This window comes from Cuculus canorus, chromosome 1, assembly GCF_017976375.1.
Source record: "Cuculus canorus isolate bCucCan1 chromosome 1, bCucCan1.pri, whole genome shotgun sequence".
NCBI lineage: Eukaryota > Metazoa > Chordata > Aves > Cuculiformes > Cuculidae > Cuculus > Cuculus canorus.
Genome location: NC_071401.1, coordinates 29,706,244 through 29,729,834, shown reverse-complemented (window position 1 = coordinate 29,729,834; position 23,591 = coordinate 29,706,244). Strand labels below are relative to the sequence as shown.

At 39.8% G+C, this 23,591-nt stretch overlaps 1 protein-coding gene across 4 annotated transcripts in view; it reads left to right on the top strand.

Moving 5' to 3' along the window:
- RB1 (RB transcriptional corepressor 1) overlaps positions 1 to 22,724 on the top strand; it is a 92,775-nt gene extending 70,051 nt beyond the window's left edge. For all 4 annotated transcript variants that reach the window (XM_054070541.1, XM_054070516.1, XM_054070533.1 and 1 more), the window contains exons 18-27: positions 14,269 to 14,387; positions 14,820 to 14,941; positions 15,650 to 15,795; positions 16,312 to 16,416; positions 17,445 to 17,558; positions 17,650 to 17,816; positions 18,720 to 18,750; positions 19,060 to 19,202; positions 20,125 to 20,174; positions 21,344 to 22,724. In XM_054070541.1, the coding sequence (XP_053926516.1) occupies positions 14,269 to 14,387; positions 14,820 to 14,941; positions 15,650 to 15,795; positions 16,312 to 16,416; positions 17,445 to 17,558; positions 17,650 to 17,816; positions 18,720 to 18,750; positions 19,060 to 19,202; positions 20,125 to 20,174; positions 21,344 to 21,417 (1,071 nt within the window). In that variant the 3' untranslated portion in view covers positions 21,418 to 22,724. The remainder of the gene's footprint in view (positions 1 to 14,268; positions 14,388 to 14,819; positions 14,942 to 15,649; positions 15,796 to 16,311; positions 16,417 to 17,444; positions 17,559 to 17,649; positions 17,817 to 18,719; positions 18,751 to 19,059; positions 19,203 to 20,124; positions 20,175 to 21,343) is intronic.
- Positions 22,725 to 23,591: the final 867 nt, after the last annotated feature.

The window sequence follows — 23,591 nt, the reverse complement described above, 5'->3', positions numbered from 1 at the left end:
CTTCTGCTTGCGGATGTTACCTTAACGCTCTGTGTACTTCTTGAATTTATTGGATTCTGATATAGCTTTTATTATTGACTTGAACAATTTCATTTTGGCCTGTTGCTCACAGTAATCTACTGCTGTCCGTCAGGCCTCCTTCTGCGCCTTCCCTTCTGCTCTGTGTATGTTAACAGTCAGCCAAACGAGGAGAGTTATTTGGTTTAGAACTAATCCTAACAAATGTATAATTTCCACAGTCAATAGCTGTGCTAACGCTGAAGCAAAGGACAGAGCAGAAAGTGCAGATGTTTACCAACACACTTAATCTGATTTTAGCCAATTGTGAAATGGTGCTATAAGCATTGTGGTAAGGTATTCAACTTTGGGGCTTTCAAATATTGAGTCTTGGCTAGACATTAACTTAGTGTTGGTTAAACCATGTGAGGTTTAAAAGCCTCTGGAAGCTGCAGAGTGAGATCCAGGCTTCTGGTGCACCACCCTATAATTATTTTTCATGTAAATAGTTTGAAATAATGATACTTATAACATAATGGAAAAGAGTTATGTAGGCCTGATTAATTTTTCTACAAAGGATGATAAAAATGAGCAGTAATACAGACATATTGTGCATAGTCATGCTTCTCTCTGAGGGGAATAGGGATGATGCAGGATGACGGCTTTGTAAGGCAAATATCTGATCTGGCCTCCTTTAAGATGCTCTAAGTTCTCTTACTGACTTCAGTATGATGGATGCTTTGGGCCAACCATATTCAGTATTGGTATTAGTTTCCATTTTCCTTGTCATGTCATAGTCTAAGGACTCATGTCAACCGAGGTAGAGAGCTAGAAAATCACAGACAGATATGTTATAGGTATCTAATGTCACCTGCAGTTAGAACAGAAAGAATAGAGAGTTGTGTAGCAGAGAAATAAATTTAGTTTCTTCGATACTGTCATTTGTGGGTCTAACTTCAGAAATGCCTTTATTTGCAGCCTTTTATTTCAGGGGAAGTAAGTGGTAAAACTGGTCTTCTTTTTGCTATGGCTTAGACACTGATGCTTCAGCATAGCTGTAGGAAATGCCCACTGAATGACAAATGAGGAACCTTTTAGATACTTAATTTAAAAACCAGAGAAGTCTAGCAGAACTCCTACTGATGGATTGTTGCATCTGAGTTGAGGTGCCTTGTACAGGCATGTTTATATGTAATGCTTCTGTCTGCTGTCTTGTGGGTGCATGTGGGACAGTAATACTTAATGTGTTTGCTTTGGTATCCATGAAAGTTTTATATCAGTATATTTGTAGTGAAGTTAGTGGAGCTCCCGTAATACTAACCAAAAGCAGAAATGGGCATTTTCCCTAGAGTGAAAGTGAAGACAGCAGAATAATTTTACATCAAACCAAAGTAGTAATGCCTTTAAATTAGACAAAGAATGCATTAAAAATACTGTCAATCTTCCTTTGAGATAGCAAAAAACCTGGAAAATATTCATCCAAGAGTGAATCAGTGTCAAAATAGTATTTCCTTACCAGAAGCAATGTGTTGAAATTTTAAGGTCAACTTGTGTTTTTAAGTTTATTCCTTAAATTTTCAAAAGGGACAGTTTTTCCTTACAGAAGTACAACAGAAATTTGTGGTAGCTACGTCTTTCTAATGTCACAGAAGTTTTACTACTTTTAAGGTAATGCTTTTAGGCATCACTTTTATAGTGGAGTTGATAAAAACGATTTTGTTTTGAAGTGGTCCCTTTGATTGCTGTCCCTCAGCCTTTCTAAAAAATTTTTTTCAGTTTCTGGTGGTAAGGAGGAGAAAAGTGTTGGAAGATCAGTATACCTGGAATTGGAAAATGTTTATTTAATCTGTCTGATCATGTCGTGCATCTGCATTGTTCAGACCTGTCCATCAGAATGCACTTCTGATTGCTTTTGCTGTTGCTGTGCTCTCTGCACTGAAGTCTGTAGGTGTAGCCGAGCTCTTCATGCCCAGAAGGGGCAGGTTTTACTCCATGTCTGTGCAGTCTGAGCATGCTAAGCTTCAGTATTGCACTGCGTGCTGATGGCAGGAAATGATCAAAGTAGAAAGAACATGAAAGGTAGGTTTAGGAGAAATGGCAAAGCTGCAGTTCAGGTTTGTTTTTCTAGTGCAAATAATAGAAGAAGCTGTAAAATTCAACAAACTTCCAATTGCATCATTCTCTATGTAATGGGTGACCTTTACATGCTCTGGAGATTGTGAGGTAAAAGGAAATGTTTTGGAGGGCTTCTGTCAGCCTGGTGGTTTAAGATCCTTGGAGGAAGAGGAAAGCTTCCAAGTCATCCCAGCCTTCCCGCGTTTCATAGAAAATTAACAGTACCAACTGTGACATTTTTCTATGTAGCTTCAGTAAAACAGCATTCAGCTGTTTCAATCAAATCATGATCAGCATTAGTTCATGGCAAAATCAAGCCTGAAAATGAGTGTGAAGTCTTCTAAAACACTGATCACTGAGCTTCTGTTTTGAAACTACTGAAAGAGATACCCCAACTTGATTGTCAGGCTAGTAGAAATAGTTTGAAATGCTTTTTGCTGTAAAACATGTTTTGTTGTAAAACATACCAGCAATATGTAATGTTTCTGTGGGAATATATTTCAGTAAAATTTCTTCCAAAAAGGCCAACTGAATTTTAAAAAAAACAAACACACAAAAACGCAAACCCCACTTTAGAAGCTAATTTCATTTTCCTTAAGTTTCAGGAATAAAACTAGGAGCAAAAGACTTCTGTTTTCTCAAAATAGGACATAAAACAGTGATTTAATCAGAAATGTTGAAACTTTGTCTTTGCTCTGTTTATAAACAACCGAGAGTTTCTCACAATAAAAATTCAGAGAGCTTAAGTAGAAAAGCACTTCGTTACTGGAGGATTTCACACTTTTTTTTTTTATGTGGAAACAGCAGGATATTTGTAATTTAATGAGATTGAGGTTTTGATAATTTGGTAATTTAATGTATCTTTTCAGCAAAATCAGTTTTACTGCTTTATTGGTAGGTGCTCTTCATGCATTGCCTGATGTCATGATCTGTTACTTCTGGGAGAGTCACGTACGTTTTTTTTTCTGTGTATGCATTGCAGTTATAATTATATGCCAGTACAACCGAAAGATAAGCGGTCAAGGAGGAAGTGTTGCACGGAGGGAGGAAGGAGACAGCAGAAGCCATTCAAATGTCTTGATTTTCATAAACGCGTTTACTGCCTATACTCATGAGTGTCTGACACCAAAAGAAAAAAACCAAAAAAAGCATCAGAAGTGTTCTCAGAATTCTGACATTCTTTTAGGATACATTACATTTTTAATTTTGTTGTTTTACAAGGTGATTGGTTTCCTCATCAGCTTGATGAAAACCCATGCACCCATATCTCAGCTGGGCAACTTTGCTTTTAAGTCCTCAGTTGGATGTGCGCTTTTTGGCCAGCGTGGCTTTTGTAAGACCTTTCTTCTGAGGCAGCTGGTTGCCCTCATAGGTGATTTAAGGAGCTCCGCACACAGTTCTGGCTTCAGGTTCTAGAATGGGTGGGCAAAGGAGCTGGCTGTGCATGGGAAGATTGGATGTTGAGTATGGATCCTTCACTGCATACATTGGTAGCACAAGGCCCTCTCATATGGAGGGGAGTTTTCACACCGGTGTTATCTGAATGAGGGATCTGGTACGTGGCATTAAAAAACCCACAAACTAACCCCATCATATTTGTTTTTTTATAACTGTTGATTATAAAACTGGAAGATGATCAACGTTGCTTCTAGATCCCTGTGAAGTCATCTAAATAGAAGTGTGCTGGCCTTCAAACTTGAATTTGTGTCATTTCCATGGGCGTGAGCGGGATCCAACATGCTTTTGTACTTCAGCACTCGGGCATTTTTGTCCACAAATATGTCACTTGCCTTTATGCTCTGCTCTGGTAGTTTATGTAATTCCAATAGACTTACAAAAAGATAAAAAATTAAGAAAAAATAAGTAACTCACTCCAATTTTCAACAAGCTTGAAGGAAGCTAAAAAAGGGAAATTGGGTCGGCAACAAAAACTTTGTGGTACTGTCACCTGGATATCCTGTAGCTCTCCACGTATTATTGTTATTTGTTAGTCAAATCATTCAGAATTATAATGTGCTATTATTGCCATCCATTCTTTCTGCTATCCCCTGAACAAATGAGGTGAATTGAAGTATTTGAAAAGGTTATTTTATATAAAGTAGTGACCAGCAATTGTCCTCTGATATCCAGTAATCAGACATTGTGTATTAGGCCGCTCTGTTTATATAGAAAAGCATTTAGGCTTGACCTTATGGTGTAAACTGGAAACAAAGTGTTTTAAAACACTATAAATCAGTAATTTTCTGCATGATTTTGCTCTAAAGATCTGAAGGGGAAATGCCTTCCAACATGCTTTTCCATAGTCTGAGCCACCCTTCGCTGGTCAGTCTTCAAGAAAGAATTTGGTGTGTATCCATGAGGAAAGGCACTGAATACAGTGTCTTGCATTATTTTCTGAAAACTGATACTGGCTTAGTTTGGGAAATGTTAGCGTGAGCTTTTTGCATATGTTGCTGAGGTCCCACTGACCGTAGCTGTATCTGTAGTTTCCCACATAGATACATTGACTTAGATTTTACAGAAATTGTTGAGATTTCTTTTTCCCCCCTTTTAAGCGTTTTTTTTTTTTTCTTTTCCCTCTTCATTGCTAGCTCGGCTAGTGTTGGAAAAAAATTAAAGCAGATATATTGCATTGCATTTTGTCTGCCTTGAGCAATACTAGGTGTAGGCCAAGGTAACTGGGCTTGAGATATTATTCTGTAATGGTAGTCGCAGAAGTATTGGCTCAAATTAAGATCAGAACTCTTCCTAAGGGATGGGTTCATGCCCACAATGCTGCTATGGTGATACTTTTCTGAATGCTATAGTTTTTCTTCTCTCTCATGTAATTTTTTTCAGATGGAAATATTTCTGAAGGTGGTTGAGAAATCCATCACATAAACCAGATTTAATGCTTGTATTGCCAGAGTTTGTTATGAAACATGGCATATTGGTTTTGGAACTCCAATTTCTTTGTCCTGTTTTTCTCTTTTAGATTATGCAAAGCACATTGGAAGATTTTTAGTCCTTTTTGCTTTTAAATGTCATGCAGCAGTCCCCTCTTAATAGTTTCAGGACGTGTACCTTCCCCTAGCAAATATTACTTTTTCTAGAGAATTGGTCTTCCTGTACATGCAGTTCATCCATATCCACTGCAGATTATATGTTGTATCTTTTTTCATTCAATTAATAATTTGTTGACTCATCGGTTATGTTGATGAAAGATACGGTCCTGTTTTTGTAAAAACTGTGGTTTTCAGAGTTTCCTGGTACTTAGGACTTTTATCTTGAGTTTAAGAAAATTGGTGGTGGTACATTGTACCTAAATTTGTCCCACTAATGAGAAACTGTAAAGAAGACAAGGTCTGAAACTGAATTACTGGCTTTAACTGAAAATCTCTAAGGCACTTCGTTGTCATGTCTACACTTGTACTTGGAAAAATGGTTCCTGGAACATCTCTTAATTGTTTTTCTGGGAACCAGAACTGTGCAAGTCAATTAGAAATGAAACTGCTAGAAGGTGTGATGTTGTGCTATGACAATCTGATTGTTACCGTAGTAATTACATAAATAAATTCTGTTTACTGAGACAGGCGTTTGTGACCCAAAAATTCTTCTGAAGAAAGTGCTTAAGTGGTATTTTGCTCTTAAGTGTAAAAAATATTCATATATGGAAATTACTACAGAAGTGTGGTTCTTGATACTGTGTGATGTCGGTTAATGTAATTGTATTTTAAAGCATCTCTTCTCTAATTCCTGTACTGAAAAAGTCTTTAAATCTGTACTATTTTCACAGTTTAAGGCTTTAATAATTTTCAGCCTAAGTTTTTGGCAGAACATTTTGTTGCTGACTGATACGTTATCATTTCCGACAGCCAAATGTTTCACATCAAATGGATTTTAGTTTATACATTGTGCACAATTTCTTGTGCTGAGAGGGGGGAAAAACCGATATCGGTTCCTTTTATCTTTGAAACCTTTAGCTTAAAAATTTTGATAGGTAAGATCTGTCCAAGAAGTAGTCACATTGAAGCCTGATTACACTGGGGAGCCTGGAAGTGAAAATGCTCACTGCTTCAGATAGAGATTGTTTCTGTAGCATCACTGCCAGTGCAGACCATAGATCCATCTGGAAGAGGCTCGTAGCAGTTGCTCTGGGTAAAAAACATATGCAGGACTGGCCTATGATGCTGTTTTCTTAGGTAATGTTCAACAAGAAGAATACAGTGAGAATTGTTGTGTTTTGTAGTGCTTTGAGGACATGTATGCAGTTGTTTTTTGAAGTAATGTCTGTTTTCCACATTCGCAATGTTTTGTAGCAGTTACTTTCACAGCTCAACACTCAACCTAGTTGTGTTTGGCTTTCAGACCTGTTGCCTGATAATTTAGTTTGGTGATTCTGATAATCCATGGACTACTGGACTGCTGTAATGATAACTCTGTTTATTATTTTACTAGTAATTCTTTAAGCTTTGACTTTAGAGCATTGAGTTGGTGTTTTCAGATTTACTCACACTAGCTTATTTTTTATTGTGAGGGTAATATAGCCCTCTTTGTAAATGTAAAGGAAGCTTTCCCTGTTCATTATTTTGCTTTAATTGTTGAGTATTATAGATATTTATCCAGTCGTTGAAAGTCATGAGATCTTTTTGCACTGAGTTTATTTTTCCTAAAACTGGATAATTTTGTGCTTCTGGCAGCCTTCTCTTTCCTGCTTCTGCCACGTTTCCCTGTCATCTGTGAATGTTAAACAGCAGCTGTCCTAGCAGAGAAATGACACTTCACTGATAACCTTTCTCCACTGGGGAAAATTGACCATTTACTCATACTGTCTATGCCAGTTATTTAGCTGCATTCTCTTCTGCATTGTGGCAGCATTTTCTTTGAAGAGACTTTCCTGAAGGAGCCTGTCAGAACCTCTGAGCTTAAGATCTTCAGTTCTTCTGCAGGGTTAATCCCTTCACAGATGTTCATTGCTTTAGAGGAGAAAACCTAGGAATTTGTAAGGCATTTCTTCCCTTTCTGTGCCGTAGTGACTTGTGTCATCTTCCAGCTGCCTGTTTCTGTCTCTTCATTTGACCAAATGCAAACACTTGGTTTGTCATAAGGTGAATGGGATAGGGGAGCTGCTCTGAACGTAAAACTAAGCCCTCCCCTGCCAAACACGTTTAAATAAAGTAACAAACCTGCACCTCACCTAAATAAAAGCAACAACAACGCAACTGTAGTTCCCTGGACCAGCTCTACAACACTGCTGATGCAGGGGGGGTTGCGGATGGTAGAGAGGAGGGAACAGGTTGATAGGGTAGTTTGGGACTGTGTCTTTTGGTGGAATACTGGGTTGTGACGGCTTAATGTGTTTGTATAGTTAAGGCTTGGATGTGCTGAATATTAACTCCTTACTTAATTGGCAAGCCTTGCTTTCTCTTTATAAAAAGCACTGTGAATTGCCTGTGTCTTGAGCAGAAAAACCTCTGAAGAAGATAGTGCAAGACCCTGTTGCAAGCCATGTAGTAGCATGGAGTCATCCTGAGTAGTTTAAACAAAGTAGTTGAATAAAAATGTGGTTCTGCTAGTAGACTGTCTTTCAAAACTCCTTTCAGTGCGTCTTTTAAAAAGTTAGTTTCACAGCATTGGCAAATACGAGCAGTCCTGATGACTGTGGTTCATTTTTTCTCTGCAGTATTCTAGTGGTGATTGGTTTGCAGAACCACAAAGCAATAGCTGTGTCAGTAGTTTTCCTGTTTACAGAGCGTTATCATGAGTCTGTGTAATATTTTTGAACATACCAACGGTATTAGTCACTATCTTAACGAAGGTCTGTCATCTTCATGGTTAAAATTTAAAGACTGGAGAAAAAATTGAATTTACTGGAAGCCCTGAGTTGTCTTCAAATTTGTTTCACTTTTAAATTTAGCTTGACTTTGCTGCTGTTTTAAAAAGCAGCTATCACCCCAAATATCTCATTCTGTCAGTCAATTGTTTGCCTTGCTGTGATAATGCTGCTTGAGGTTTGTTTTTTATCTGTTCCCACTTCTACTATAAGTTCTCAGTGAGACTTGTGTGTGGTGGGCTCCTCAGAAGTCTGATGGCTGTTTTCATATGTACCCTTCTTCATATCTGGGAAGCATATCTTGATTATGCTCTTGTATACTGCAGCGAGGTGAGAGACCCTGTACAACATACATAATTGAGTAATATAAAACCAGCTGGTGACGAGCAATTTGGGGAGCAGAGGGGTTGAAAATGATGGATTGATTGTTCTGAAATAGAACTTCTGAATTGTACCAGGATTTGCCAGGCCTCTTCAGCGGCTTTTGAGGAAGACCAGATCAGTGGCAAAACGCATAGAGAATGGATTTGCAGCATTATTTAAAGCAGCACCAGTTTAAGATACATATCCACGCTTTGGCTTTCTTTCTCATAATGAAGAGATTTGATCTACTTTCTTACTACACCTTTAAATAACTTCTGGGAAATGTCCATTTCTCCCATTAGAGACACTTGATTTCATGTTAATATGTATGTATATTCACTGGAAACCACCAGTTTCACAATGGGTCCTACGTGCCAGAGCAGGCAGCAGTTGCTCCTTTTTTTGGTGTAATAACTATTATATTTTATAAGAAACTGGAACATGAGAGGACTGAATATTGGAATCCTAACAGGCTTGAGGGTAGGACACCCTCTTTCAGGTCAGCTGCTCATGTGCATTCTGTCAAGGACTTCAAATAATTAGTGTTCATGATATATAAGTGTATCAATATGTGTTCCTCATGTGCACTGTAGTTTATGACTTTCTAAACCTCTTGTTTGAGGAGGGAAGTATCAAAATATCACTCTCAAATGACCAGAACTAAGTTAACTGGTTTTGTGCCTTTTTTTTCCCCTCTATATGCTACACATTTAGACAAAAAAAGAGATCCTCACAAAGCTTGATGGCAGTATTACTTGATTTTAAATGTTGGATATAGGCAGGGTAGGAATAGGACTTGTATTAAACAGACATTTGCTGTAAGGACTTAAAAGCAAATCTGACAGAACTCTTATATGAATAAAATTGTTAATACTGCAATTAATGCTTTTCTTTATAAACTTTTAAGAACAATCACTAATAATGTCTTAGTTTATATAATACAACTCATACGTCTGAAATAAAAACGTCAACCTTAATCTGTTTTTTTAATGATAAATAAGCTTAGACTGTGAAGTATATTTTGTTCTGGTGGGCCTAAATTGTTTCAGAAACCTGAATAAAAAATTTCATGTGAAGCTTCTGAAAATACAGTTGCAAGCAAAACTGAGCTCTCTGGGCATGCAATTCTGTCATGGGAGAGAGGGGTGCAAATAGCTTGCGCTGTTTCCAATCTCCGCATTTCTGTTCTGAAGTGGTCAATTCTAAATAGGCTTTATTTTTGCTCTGCAAAACCACCACTACCTTTTAGAATAATATAAAGAAGAACATTTTTTTAGTTATGTATTGTATAGACAGATTCAATAATTTGAAGTGGTTTTGATTATTAAAAAAACCCAAACAAAAAACAAAAGTAACCCAAAACAAACATAACCAAGGGAACTTGGCATTATAGTTTAAACACATTATTTAGTGATAACCACTGCATTAAAATTTAGTGTGGGCAAGTAACTAAAACCTGAAAATTAATTAGGAAACCATAAAGCAAAGACAAAAGCAGTTTTTAAAATGCTGCTAATTTGCACTGCTGAGATTAGAGCTGCTCAGGGGCTTCTTCTGTAGTCAGCGGGCCACATCCAAACCTTAGGGTGGCTGTTGTCCACATTTAAGGATTTAGGTCTTTCATTTAATCTTTTCATAGAAACCAAAGTCCAGTTAAACATGTTGTTGGGACAGAGCTCGTGTAGAGATCAGGAAGCTGGGAAGCACCTGTGTGTCCTGTAGTTTCACCATTGCCAAATAAAGATTAACCAGCGAGAAGTTCTGCCTGTTTTGTCCTTAAAAGGAGCTTTCAAACTGGGGGAAAAATCACTGCAGAAGCTTGTGATGCAGGTGTTGCTGCAGCGAAGCATGCTGCAGAGGCTCACTTAATAAAGCCTCTCTACTTCATGGAGTTTAGCATTGCAGAGTTCTAGTTAGCCTCAGGAAGTGTGAGGGGAGACTTAAGTCACATTTCAGTCTTATTCTTCATTCTGTTGCCTGTGGCTGTTTGACCCTGAGAAATTTTAGGCTTTAATTCCTTTATCTCTCTTCGCATGGATAAAACAAGGCTTCTCTGGCCATTTCAGGGAAGTCTCAAGTGAAAAGCAGTATTTCACTTAATTGGTAAAATTGATTCTGTGCCTGCATCTAGTAACACGAATCACATACTGAGCATTAAATAAAAATAAAAGCTATGCAAAACTCCTTTCATGTGAAAGGAATGCATTTGAGGTGACCTGTTGACCTAAAATGCTGCTTAAAAGCTTTGAAAAGCAATACAAAATTTGTAAAAGATAGTGGGAATAATATCACTTTAGAAACAAGTTACTAATGAACATTCTCATTTGATAAAACTTGACCTGGGGTTAAAGTTCTTTTGTGACTACTATTTTGAGGACTGGTAATTGTCTGGTTAATGGCATTATATTTTGCTCATTCGAGTGAGAGGTAGATTGTTGAATACCAAGTAATAGTGCTGAAGCTGAACAGTTTGCTCTGATAGGTTTGAGAGCTCCCTGTGTAAGCTGCAGAATGTGCTTCAGATTTGCTAAAATAGAAGTCCCCTTCATAAAGAAAGAAGGCAAGGTTGAAATTAAACCCATCAGTTTTGCAGGGTAGGGGGGCTGAAAAAAATTGGGTTTTTGTGAGACATGGGTCTTGGTGTACCACCTCCTTTTGTTCTTCAATCCAGTGGCCCTGCATTTAGTGAAAGAGCACGGAGGACTTTATCTAAAGCCCTCTCAGCTGTAAGGTGGAAGTTGTGATCAGCACAATGCCCAGCTTACCTTTTATCAGGCCTCAAAACTAAATAACCTTTTCTTGCTTGTGTAACTACAGTGCAAGCAAAGTTTCTGCAGTCTGGGTAGGTGACTCGACCATGGTTTGTCGAAGGGCACACGTTGAATCAGTGCTTTCACGCATCTCGCCATCGCTGATGTTGGCTGGTCTCTTTAAGTAGATGTTCCTACACAAAGAATATCCTCTTGTTAAGCATAGTTCATCTGACTTGATGGAAGGCATTCCTGTAAAATTTTGCATGTGAGCAGCTGATTGAACAGGCTGTTGTCAGTAAATGTGGGACATCTCATACTTCCCATTTTTTATTCTTTCCTGCTTTACTCCCAACTTTCTTGGTGTTGCTGCCTTGCCTTAATGCTTTTTTCTGGGTCTGCTTGTGATTCTCTAAGGAGCTGCCTTAAATCTGGTTTTGCTTTCCCTGTTAACTTTCTGCTGGTTTAGTGCATCAAATTGGCTTATGCAGATGGAGGCTGACTTATCATCAAGGCTCATAAGTAGATGAGGAGGAGTGCAAATGATGCAAAAGTAGGAAGGTCCCTTCCATAGGTGTAGCAGCTGTTTTGTCACCTCACCTTATCTAAGGGAACCACACTCTGTAGTGGAAACTGGAACAGGCTTAAGAGAGGGCCTGGAATTCAAGTCTCGAGTGCTAACTTCAGAAATAATAACTTTTGCTTTCTTGACCTCTCATTCCCCTTTATCAACCTCTTTTCCTCCTACTGATGCTTCGTTGAAAACAATTCTTTCTCAGTCATTAATAGCTAAAATGGGAAATGAATGAAGTGAGACTCCCTTTTAGTCAAGGAATCAAGATGTTTCGGCAGTGAATTAGTGATTGTTCTGGGAAGGAAACTTAGGTTTCTCAGAGCATGGTGAAACACTGATGGGAATAATAAAAAGGAAGAGGCCAAGTGGCCAGCAGAATGAGAAATGGAGAAGGTCACGTCTCTGCATTTTCAGCAAGGGCAGCACTGAAAGAAACAAGTGAGAAGTGCATGCACTCCCAAGTCCAGGGAAAGATGGTGCAAACCAGCCCAAGAGCTGATCTGATTGAGAAATGATGGAGAAATAAATATGTGGTTATGAGTCAGTAACTGATGTTTTTGTTATGGGTGAAACTGCTCTAGTATTGCCAAAATCATAATATAAAAATTACACCATGTGAAAAACTGGTGAAGTCTCTTGATTCTCTGAATTTTTAGTTAATGCACCTCAGGCTGAGGAAAGTCTTAATGTAAATTAGTAAATCTAATCTAGTTTTACTAGATTAGTAAATTTTTCTAGTAAATCTAGTTTTACTAGAGCTTTTCTTCTTGCCTTAGCCAGGTGATACAGCTTGCTTTACATGCTTGCTGTGCTCCTATTTGTTATTGTAGCTACAGATTTATCATCTGTGCCATCATATTTTAAATTTGTAGGAACGAAAAGACCGTGGACTACCAGATGTTGCTTTACATGTGTTGAGCTGATAGATTTTAAAGCATTCTTGTTTGAGGATTGTTTGGAGGAAAACGCCAGGTGTCTGGTTTTGCCCACTCCGTTCACTCGCAGCCCAGAAGGCCAACCATATCCTGGGCCGCGCCAAAAGAAGCATGGCCAAGTAGGGTGAGGGAGGTGATTCATCTCCTTGTGAGACCCCACCTGGAGTATTGTATCCAGTTCTGGAATCCCCAGTAATGAGAGACATATGGAACTCTTGGAACAGGTTCAGAGGAGGGCTACAATGATCATCTGAGAGCTGGAGCACCTCCCATATGAGGACAGGCTGACAGAGTTGGGCTTGTTCAGCCTGGAGAAGAGAAGACTCAGAGGAGATCTTATAGCGACCTTCCAGTACCTCAAGGGGTCCTAAAAGAAAGCCGGGGAAGGACTTTTTACAAGGGCATGTAGTGATAGGGCGAGGGAGAATGGCTTTCAATTGGCAGAAAGAAGATTTAGAATAGACATTAAGAAGAAATTCTTCACAATGAGAGTGGTGAGACACTGGCACAGGTTGCCCAGGGAAGTTGTGGGTGCCCCATCCTTGTAGCTGTTCAAGGCCAGGTTGGATGGAACCTTGGGCAGCCTGATCTGGTGGGAGGTGTCCCTGCTCATGGCAGGGGGGTTGGTGCTAGATGATCTTTAAGATCTCTTCCAATCCAAACCATACTATGATTCTGTGGTTCCCAGTCTTATGGACACTGCTTTCTCCCCCTGCCCTAAGAAGGCAGATATTTGCTAGATATGTTCTTCTGTGGCTTTTGCAGTTCTGGTGCTGCACTGTTGGAAGGCAACATTGTGCTCAAGGATGAGTCTTCTGCTTAAAGAAAATAAAAAACCCACGCAAGCCAGCAACCCTGTGTTTTCAAAATTAGTTATAAGTATGGTACAAAAATGTTTTCCCATGCAGTCTTGCTATTTCAGCAAAATTGTACTCCATGCATGATGCACAAGCAGCGAAAGTCTGAGATTTTGTTTCTGCAAGACTGCTGTGTATTGCTAACATCAGCAGCAGTACTTGTATTGCTTCAACAAACATCGTCTCCGCATCGCCTCCTGCCTCAAGCTCTTGGTAGGTTCGTATGTATTCCGTCTGCCTTGCCTGAAGTACTGATAATTGACCCAAAACCAAAACAGGTTTTGGTTTTGATTTTGCGCATGAAGGCAGAGACTTCATGTTAGTGACTATAGGTCTTGCAAGAGTTAGCTCTGGATTGTGATACTGTAGAGATCTGAATAACCTCCAGTGCGGTTACACGAGTTTAAGACTTGTTTTGTATATTGTCATGTGTAAAATTCTGGGTAGATGTTGTAGCAGAAATGGATTGGCACTAGATGCAGCAGTAACTTCTAGTCACTGATGTGGTTTTTTTTCTGGAAATGTGACCTTTTATATGTTTTCTTGTGTTGTTTTTTTCCCCAGGAATGGCTATTTAATACAAAGCAATAAGAGACTCTAGAATACAGCTATGTCTCAACTCTGCCATTAACCTGTGTCTAATGGACTGCTATAGAAACAGAAAGTGTTTACTGTGTTTAATAGTTTAAATTTTGCCAGATAAATTTTAACTATTTATCTGACAAAGATGAGTGTCCTGAAATATTTCAAAGCATAAATCTTCTGTCTAGGATCATATTTCGGGAGTGTTTTTGGAGAAGGGAGAAAATCCATCCAGTGTGGTTGTCTGTTGTCAGTAAAATGTACTGTTACTGTCATTTTTCAGGGGTCGCCTCTGTTTGATCTTATCAAGCAGTCAAAAGAACGAGAAGGCCAAACTGATCAGCCTGAGCCCACGTCCAGCCTCAATGTGCCTCTTCAACATAACCACACCGCAGCAGACCTGTAAGTGACAAATGTGCTTTGAGGTCTAGTAAAATTTGATGTTAACGTAACCCTTAATATTTAAATGCACCTGCATTCTGTTTGCCTACTTATTAGGCTTGATACTGTAGGTTATGTTGGAACTGTTGTGTTGGCTGCTGGTTATTATAAATGTAAATTTATCTAAATCAAATTCTGAAATATTTTTTCCAAGCCCTGTCAAACTTGTAATTGCAAACTGCTTTTTCACTTGTCTAGGAATAAATTAGTCCCTTTATCGGGTATTGAATCGATACTTTGATTTTTTACTTGCTGATATGGGAATAACAGGTGGTAGTAGCAATTAATTTCTTCTAATGAGGGAAGAGGGAAGAGTTCCTGCAAGTGTTATTCATAGAAAATTGTTCCCTTATCCAGTGATGTTGAAGTGCTTGATCTATGTTGATTCTCCAGCTATCTTTCTCCTGTGAGACCTCCTCTAAGTGCCACTTCCACTCCAGATGCTCAGCCAACTGCGACTCCCCAGACACAGAAACCACAGAAATCTACCTCCCTCTCTCTGTTTTACAAAAAAGGTTTGTTTCTTCTGTATGTGCTGACATTGCAAAGTAACCTCTTGTTATTTATTCTTTCTGGCTTTTGGAGCTCACCATTTCTTAAAAGATTGTAACAGAATTTGTAGCAAACACTGTGCAAACCCTCGGCTGCCTTTAAAAGAAATAGTAGAATGGTGCCGGCAGGTTAATGCATGTGACCTACACACTGCAAGCTTAGACTGAAAACTTACCTTGTGATTGTAAGAGTGGCCATATGGGCTAAGGTGGAGAGTACTTCTGTCGTAGTATCCTTTTTCCAGCAGTCACCATAAATAGACATCATGGGAAGTTTAAGAACTGGGTGAGCATATGTGGTGTTTCCCCTGAACGCTTTCCCAAGCTTTGATTTTCTCCAGCTCGGGGGTTTTTCTGAGCCTTTTGCAATGTGTCCACTTAGTAACACTTGGTAGATTTGTGTTCCAAATGCTTGTTTAGTCTCTTTTTGAGTCACCGTAGACATTCATGTGCAGGATTGCTTGGTGTGGACTTCGTGTGTCCGCTACCTGTTGTGTGGTGAATCTTTTCCATTTATCTTGAACCTGACTTCTACTACTTTCACTTGGTGGCTTGTTCTTGTGGTAGGAGACGGTGAATGTTCAATTGCTGTCCACCTTCCATCATGCTCGTTTTGTTTTGTGTACTCCAATTAGTACAATTTCAGTTTATTTTTCTTCTCTCTTTCCCAAGTGTATCTACTGGCCTATCTTCGACTACGTACCCTGTTCTTTCGTCTTCTATCTGATCATCCTGACTTGGAACCCTTGATCTGGACCCTCTTCCAGCACACACTGCAAAATGAGTATGAACTGATGAGAGACAGGCACTTGGATCAGGTAGCATTAGCAAAGTTTAAAAAGACTATCCTAAACAAAATGTTCATTATATGCTCCTTAGCCTCTGTAAACAGAGCTTTTATTTCTCTGTTGATCCTTCAAAGTAGTTGATCATCTCAGGTTTCTTTAAGTAGTGACAGTTACTTTCTCTGAGATCTTCAAATACCATTTACAGCTATTTTCAAAATAATGAAGACACACCAAATTCTTCAATAATTTCCATAAGGAAATACTGATTTTCTTTGGGAGGAAAACAAGCATTGCTGATAAATGTTTTATTATTCTACCCTAGAAGTGCAGTGTGTAAAATGAGTTTGAGAAGGTACTGTCAGCTCCTATTAGTTGATTGTCGTACAGAAACAGAGGGAACAGCAGAGAACTTACATTCTGGAAGTTCTTATGAAATTGAGTTGCATGCTAGCTTACGGAGCACAGTCAGTAATAGAAAGCTCTTAACTTCAAGATACTGAATTTATTTTCTGCATTTTCAGTTGTGTTGTCTTGTTTCTTTAATAGATAATGATGTGTTCCATGTATGGCATATGCAAAGTAAAGAATGTAGATCTTCGATTTAAAATAATAGTTTCAGCATACAAAGAGCTTCCCAACACAAATCAAGAGGTATGGAAATTCTTTAATGTTATCCCTCCGTAAAAATGTTGTAAACTAATTGTTTCTCCGTTTGTCTAAAACAAAAAAAAAAAAAACAGATTATGCTTGAATATACAAAAGAAAACTTCTGCTTCAAGGCATTTCCGTTTTGTGAAGGAGAAAAGCAGCTCTAATAGTAAACGTGTCTTTAAACTTCTCACACAAATGGTTTGGTAACTCTCCTCATGAAGCAAACTTCATTCCACTTCTTTACTTAAAGATGCTAAGTAATGGGTTATGACTGTGTTTGGAGACTGTATGAAAGATTTGGGTCTAGTCCTAACAGGGTTTTCAAAGACAACCCAAGTTCTTTTAGGAGTTACTGAACAGCGTTAAGGGGAGATAAGCAGATCACTTCCTGTAGAAATTTCAAGAGAAATAAGATATCAAACAGCTATGCATGTATTAAAGTTGCAGGCTTTTCTGTCACTAAGAAGTTCCTCTCTTTGTGAGGGCCTTAAATCTTTGCTATAATTAATAAAATCAATAATAAAAACAAACAATCAGTTAATTGAACTGTAGGCATCCTTTTAGTAGCAGAATTTCTCATTGTGTACATGTGCATCTTTGCTAAGCTCCAGACTTCTGTCTGCAAGTCTAAAGCACTATTTTATCCACATCAGGTCGGTAATTATTTTTTTCTTGCCTTGCAAGGTGTGCACAGTAGTGAAGCCTTTTCTGTTGACAATTGTATGTGTGAAAGTAAATGGAGATTAGATTTGGAATAGGTTGTTTAAGTACTGATGAACCGTGTTCATGCTGAGGGGCTTTGCCAGTTAAATTGGTGCTTCTACTGATGTTCATACGCATTTGGAAAAAAGAAACAATTTTTAAACAAATTAAATTGAAAACATTTTTAAATGGTTACAACAGCTTGCATACAATATACGTGCCGCCTTAGGTCGTATCTAACAGGTTTTTTTTTGAATGGGTTTGTGTTTGTTAAATTGTCATCCTTTTTTAGGTTTTACTGTGTATGATTTTCTCACCCTCTATAGACTTTCAAGCGTGTTCTTATCAGGGAAGAACAGTATGACTCCATTATAGTCTTCTACAATTTAGTGTTTATGCAGAAGCTGAAAACAAACATTTTGCAGTATGCCTCCAGCAGGGTAAGTTGCTAGTTGTATTTAGTATTAATTATTTAATAGAATAGGAATATATAGGCAATAAAACCTTATGATTATTTTATTACTTTTATAGCCTCCCACTCTGTCACCTATTCCACACATTCCTCGCAGCCCTTACCAGTTCTCCAACTCCCCTCGGCGTGTCCCTGCTGGCAATAATATCTACATCTCGCCCTTGAAAAGCCCATACAAATTCCCTGATGGGTTTCAGTCACCAACAAAGATGACTCCAAGGTCTAGGTAGGTTGTTGACAAGCATTTCTTTACTAAATTAAAGGCATTTGGGGGACTTCAGTGGAAACAAATTGGAAAACTGCACATTCTACTTTGCCAGTAGTCCGTGGTTATTGTATGTTTTCTGGTTAAAAGTTTGTGTATTTGGACTCTTTTGTCCATCTTTGAGTGCTTTTGTGTTTCATTGCAGTCAGTGTGCTCAAGGAATTTGTGTTCTTTTGATGTTTTTTTTGAGAATAATCACGTCCCAGATAAGAGTTTCTGAGTTAGTTGCTTAAATGTTGTTGGCTTTGACTGAGGATCACACTCCTGAAAAACATAGTTGAACTTTGTACACTTGTTTAAAGAGAAAATACCTTTGGAACAAAATTTTTCAGAGTATTTAGTTGACCGAGCAGAACACTTCATGGTTGGTAGTTCTTAGCAGCCAAGGATGACAGCAAGTGTGCAGGTCTCCAGTGGGTGTTTCAAACTAGGCTTGAGCGAGTCCCATTGTACCTGGCTGACTGCGTGCGAAAGTTAAAATACTATTGTATATTTGAAGTTGAAGTGCTATGTGGTTTTGATTATCACACACCTAAAGGTAATGATGGAAGGGTGATTGTCTGGGTACCCAGCACTGAACTATCCTCATGCTGCTCAGGGATGAACTCTGGGGGCTTCTGATTCTTTCAGGACAGTTTCTTTTCCATCTGTGTGGTTTGGTTGATTTGGAGACTCAGCACTCACTGGGCTGAATGGAAACGTGAACATTCTCAGCACAGTGAAACACAGTCTAGATTTGCTCGGTTCACGCAGAGAGGAGAAGAGATTTTGTTCATGTCTTTTATGCTAACCTTTGCAAATTAGTGGATGTAATTAGTAATAAATATAGCTTAATCTTAAACACTTCTTTTCTTCATTGGGCAGAATTTTGGTGTCAATCGGTGAACCATTTGGGGTGAGTTCTACATTTTTCATGTCTGGTCTTGAATGTGTGTAACTTTTGAAGGAATGGGGTGACTTGCTGGCACCTGTAGAACTGACCAGTGAGCATCTCCAATTTAACTTAGTATTTGATTTAATTCGTGAGCACAAAGATCATAGGGGTGCCGTATTAATTCCTTTAAAATATCCAGATGTCACTTTTAAAGTTTTCCATTTTCAACTGCAGAGTTGTCGAACTCCTCGTTTTTTTTTTTTTTAGTGGGAAGTTTAAGTAGTTTCAGAATTTCTCGGCAATTATTCCCTTGGTTTTTTGTATCTTCAGACTTCTGAAAAGTTTCAAAAAATAAACCAAATGGTGTGCAACAGTGATGGCCAGCTGAAACGCAGCGCAGAAGTAAGCGCTGCTCCGAAGCCACTGAAGAGGCTGCGCTTTGATATAGAAGGGCAAGACGAAGCAGATGGAAGGTAAGAGATTGTTCTCAACTTTTCAGTAAACTTACCTATATTTTGGTTTCCTACGTGTATTTGAGGCTTGCTATCCTAACTTCTGTCAATCTGTGAACTTCAGTAAATACATTAAACGACCCAGGGAGGTTCTAATACTTTTCGGTTAGACACTTCGAGGTCAGAAGCAAGGATTTACTCGGTGCCGTTACATCCTGCATCCCAGTGTTATTGCTGAGCACTAAACTGTGTTGTTGCCTTCAGTCAGGCTTTTGAAACACAAACCCCAAATTTTTTAGGTGTATGAGAAATCAAGCAACTCTTTAGTGTGGAGGAAAAAGAGTTTGCATCTTTGTAAGAGAAGGCGATAGCACTGAAACGAATTAGCCTTGATTTATGGTTAGAATCATAGAATGGTTTGGGTTGGAAGGGACCTTAAAGATCATCCAGTTCCAACCCCCCTGCCATGGGCAGGGACACCTCCCACTAGATCAGGCTGCCCAAGGCCCCATCCAACCTGGCCTTGAACACCCCCAGGGATGGGGCAGCCACAGCTTCCCTGGGCAACTTATGCCAGTGCCTCAGCACCCTCATCATGAAGAATTTCTTGCTCATGTCTAATGTAAATCTTCCTCTTTCCAGTTTAAAGATGTTCCCCCTCACCCTATCACATGCCCTTGTCCCTCCCCAGCTTTCTTGTAGCCCCTTCAGGTACTGGAAGGTCACTATAAGGCCTCCTTAGAGCCTTCTGTTCTCCAGGCTGAACAGCCCCAACTCTCTCAGCCTGTCCTCATAGCAGATGTGCTCCAGCCCTCTGATCATCTTCACAAGCCCTCCTCTGGACCCATTCCAATGGTTATGTTTACAGGGCTAAAAAGGTAGGGTTTGGGATTTTGTGGTTTTTTTTTTAACTTCTGCTTAATCAAATGCTTTCTCTCTGCAGCAAACACTTACCCCAGGAGTCCAAGTTCCAACAAAAGCTGGCAGAAATGAGTGAGTATTATATCTTTTCATTAACAGCACAGCAGTGAATGCCTCGGATAAAACAGTTCATGCGCTCAGCTAAACACAGTGCTCAATGTCGGTATCATTTTGGTAACTTGCTTAGGTTTTTGTACTTGCTCCATTTAATCGTGAAAATGCAGATTATAAAATGGAAATCCTCGAAAGCCTTTTTGAGGTTATTAAATGGCACAGCAGCACAGAAGATGCTGTATTACCCGTGAATAAGAAAATGAGCATGACTGAAATTCTTGAAATGGAATTAAATGCATGCCAAGGCTTTTCCATTTGTTCCAGTGACAGACCCTTAGCTGAGAGCTTGCAGGTAGAAATCAGTAGTCATTGCAGCAGCGTTTAGTTGACCAGAGCACCTCTTCAGACAATTACAATAAAGTAAAGGAAAATTTTATACACAGGAAAATTGTAGGTAATCTGAGCGTTGCTTTGCTGTCTTTCATACTAAAATGTCCCCGAGGCTGCTTTTTCCTCTACTGCAGGTCAGCATTTCTTTCAGATTTTTAATGGGATCACTTTTCTGTGATCCAGTTCATGAGAAGCAGCCTGTCCCAGTCCCCAGGTCCAAATCTGTATTGTCTACTCGCAAGAGGAACACGCTCGCTCTGGCCAGGCATTCTCTGGTGGAATCTGAGCTCTGTAGCTGATTTGGTTTGTCCATTAAAAAGCATTTGTTCATCAAGAGAGGAATGAGTGCGGACGCAGGCACCTCTCATTTATTTTTGGGTAGGGGAAATGTTTCAAGTGGTCAATAAGGGAAGCTCTTCATCGCACCCTGTTGTGTTCGTGTGTCACTGTGGGGAAACAGCATTTCCTGGGCAGAGTGGCTCTGGGATGTGCGGACAGCTTAGTCCAGGGCATCTGCCTGACAACAAGACGGGATCCTTTGGCTTGCTTTAAGGATGGAGATGCACTGAGGGAAGGTACAGAAGCAATGAGAACTTCGGTGAGTGGCTGGAGTGAATTTCAGTTGTGAGACTGAGCAGGAACTGCTGAAGCAACTCAGAATTACATGTGTGCTTTTAAAATGTGGGATTTATTTTGTTTAGAACAGTGTAATGCAATCTCTTGTGTCATTATCAGTTTTTGCAAGAAATAATCATGTCTGAAGCAAGTATTTAATTTTTTTCTCTTTTTTCTTTTAGCATCGACTCGAACAAGAATGCAGAAGCAGAAGCTAAATGATGGAAATGATACCTCAGCCAGTGAAGAAAAGTGAGATTCTTCTCAGGACCAGGGGCTGCTCTGCAGGCCCTCTTAGCTTGTTTTTTGTTTTATTGCTTCATTGGTTGAGTTGCTTTTTTTAGTTGCCTTTTATTCCAAACTACCAGTTGAAAACATTTGGACTTCTAAAATTCTTAAAACGTTTTTCATGCTTTGCCTTATGAGGTAGCATGTACACAACGTAAGCCACTGAATTTTATTTATATATATATTTTTTGAGGATTTTAAAAACAGACTTGGGAGATGTCTTAGTTTGCTGTTGCAGCGTTACTGATTTAAGCCAATTCAGGTTTGACTTTTTCTGTCTAAAGACAAAATATTAGCTAGAATGATTTGAAATGCACTAATTTTGTTTTAGATTTTGTTTTTAGATTTTTCTTTACTTGCAAATTTTGAAAGTGAGGTGCCAGATACTGCAAAGATTTCTGTCTCTGTATATAATTAGCACATTAAATGCAGCAGCCAGAGATCTTGCGGAGTCAGGGCCTGACAGCAGTACAGCCTGCATTCAAAGGGAACTCATGATGTAGTCGTACTACTGAAACCAGTACTTAGCGTTTTGTAGTTTTCCTTTCCCAACCCTCGCCTCAGTGTCATTTCAGATGGCAGTTGGGCTGCCCAGCAGTTGGAATTTCATGGAACATGAATCCCACAGGGAACCTTCTCAGAAGCTGAAGCTTCTTACAATCTACAGAGTACTTGATGTGCACTTTCCTATCTTGGAAAGATCTCGGTTATTAAAAAGAACCTCAAACCTAAATCCCACCTGGTTCCTAAGATTTCAGAATTCTAATGATGTAGAATTTTCTTGATTTCTTCAAATTTTCACCTGATTGTTGTCAAGCCAGATGGCTTGAGACGGGGCACCAAGCTGAAAGCTGAGTGTCTCCAGTTGGGTTCCAGGCAAGAGCAGCAGCCTGGGGTCTAAAAGCACAGAGCATTTCCCATCGGCCTTCCTGCAGCATCTGCACAAGAGCCAAACTTGACGAGCCCCTGTACAGAAGTGTTAACGAGCCTTACGTTTATATTCTCCCTTTTTTGCAAAGTTTTATGGACAGAATATATGTTAACATTGGGGTGCACTGACCGTAAGCTCTGTTACAGCCATGGAGGTTGCTCCAGGACCCTTTGGCCAGAGGGGTGCCGTTACAGAGTCCGGTTCCCAGGCAGATTTAGTGTTTCTGTACTACGACAATGTGTCTTTTTGCTAAGACCGAGGGCTTTATGTCAAATGTATGATAATATTTTATACAACTAATCAGTTTCTCTCTTTTCAAGATAAATAAAATAGCTTTTAAAAGATTTCTAGTTGGTAATTTCCTTTCATTAGATGAGAAGGCAACTTCATACGGTAGTGACGTCCTGCTGTATCGCACTTCCACCGTGACTGCAGATGGTACAAGCAGAGGTGATGCCAGTTGTGTTGTTGGGCTTGCAGTTCCCTGCAGACGTCTCCCTAGGATGCCTGGGGATGTTGTTCTTGCCAGAGCTTCTGTTCCAGGTGGCACTGGTAACGCTCCAGGCAGGTGCAGGCCTGTGTGGCGGTCTGGGTCACCCTTAGTTAGTAGTGACGGTTGGAATGCTCGACCTGGGTTTGGGGTTGGAGGCTGCAAGGGGATGAGGTGCTGCGAGGGTGATGCCTGCCTTTACCACTCCTTCCCCAGCGGCTCCATCAGGAGAGCCAGAGCCACAACCAGCGTCATCCACACGCGCCAGAGGAGTGGAAATCCCAGTACAAATAAATCAAACTGTATTTGCAGCTGGAATGTGCTGCTATGGCAGCGATGTGTCCCTTTTCCCACGTCAGTTGGTCCCCAGGGAGGGATGGGGAAGGCTGCAGCACTGGACGTCAAAGTGTCCCAGAGATGAAGTTCTTCCCTTGGGCGCCTTCCCCCTGTGCAGAAGCACCTGTGCCTTCTCTGATGGAGTAACCATCTGTGATTTCCACCCTCACTGGCATGAAACGGAAGAGGAGCAAACGCGGGATTCTGCACATGGGTGGGTTTCCCGCCAGGCACGAGGATAAAGTGGGAGAGGAGTGGCTGGAAAACAGCCCCGCTGAGAAGGATGTGGGCTGCTGGTGGGCAGCAGCTCGCTGGGAGGCAGCCCAGTGCTCTGAACGGCGTCCTGCGCTGCCCCAGCACAGCACAACCGCTCGAGAGCGGTGAC